Below are 837 nucleotides of genomic sequence, written 5' to 3' on the forward strand. Positions count from 1 at the left end.
AGGTCCTGCTCCGAGAGCTGCTTCTTGATTTTGTACTTGCTGCCTTCCCCTCCGGCCTTGGAGCCGTTCCTGGAGAGGCCTTCCCCGGACATCTTCTGCACCAGGTCATTCTGGGTGGAGGAGACGGAGTTGAGCCGGCTGTCTTGGTGGTGGTGATGGTGGTGGTGGTGGTGGTGGTCTCTCAGGTACATCTCATCCATGTCTGGCGAGGAAGCTCTGCTGGAGACAGAGCTGGAGTCAGAATTCATTGTATTCGGGCGTCTGAGCAAGAAACTCTTCCCTGCTCTGGAGGTGGCGGAACAAGACAACTCTCCTTCCAAAAGCAATGAAAACGGAACGAAAAAGAAATAAACGGCCAGCGAAGGGCTGGAAATGCTGGAGGAAGAGGAAAAAAAAAAAACCAACACCCTCAGCCCCCTCTCTCACCAATCTCTCTTCTTTCTCTCTCTCTCTCCCCCCCCGGTTACTCAGCCTGTTTACAGGATGGCTAGTTAGTGTATGCTTGGACTAACCTCAGCCTGAAAAAGAGGGGCTTTTATAGAGCTGCAGCAGAGAGCAGAGACAAAAGGAGCCCTCCTATGTATAATGGTCTAGTTAGGATGACGTGCCATTATTCAGGGCGGTGCGCTTTGACTGTCCCATTTAGCAAGGACCCCTATTCATATTCATTGTGGTGCCACCCGGGACACCTCAGCCACGGACCATCAGGAGTCAGGGAGACACAAAACCCCTCTGATTGACACCGCACACTCATCGCTCCTTGTGCTCGCCATCTCCTCCCCCTGCCCCTCATTTCCAATATAAAACCGCATCCCGTCTACAGTAGGGAGGGAAGGG

General features: G+C 53.0%; 1 protein-coding gene across 1 annotated transcript in view; it reads right to left on the bottom strand.

The window, feature by feature from the left end:
* Positions 1 to 248, bottom strand: part of LOC104168114 (oligodendrocyte transcription factor 3-like) — a gene marked incomplete at its 3' end in the record, with an annotated part of 461 nt that extends 213 nt beyond the window's left edge. The window contains 1 exon segment of the mRNA XM_009708574.1: positions 2 to 248. Coding sequence (XP_009706876.1) covers positions 2 to 248 — 247 coding nt within the window.
* Between the last annotated feature and the right edge of the window lie 589 nt (positions 249 to 837).

The sequence above is a fragment of the Cariama cristata genome, unplaced genomic scaffold (assembly GCF_000690535.1).
Source record: "Cariama cristata isolate BGI_N322 unplaced genomic scaffold, ASM69053v1 scaffold37359, whole genome shotgun sequence".
Classification (NCBI taxonomy): domain Eukaryota; kingdom Metazoa; phylum Chordata; class Aves; order Cariamiformes; family Cariamidae; genus Cariama; species Cariama cristata.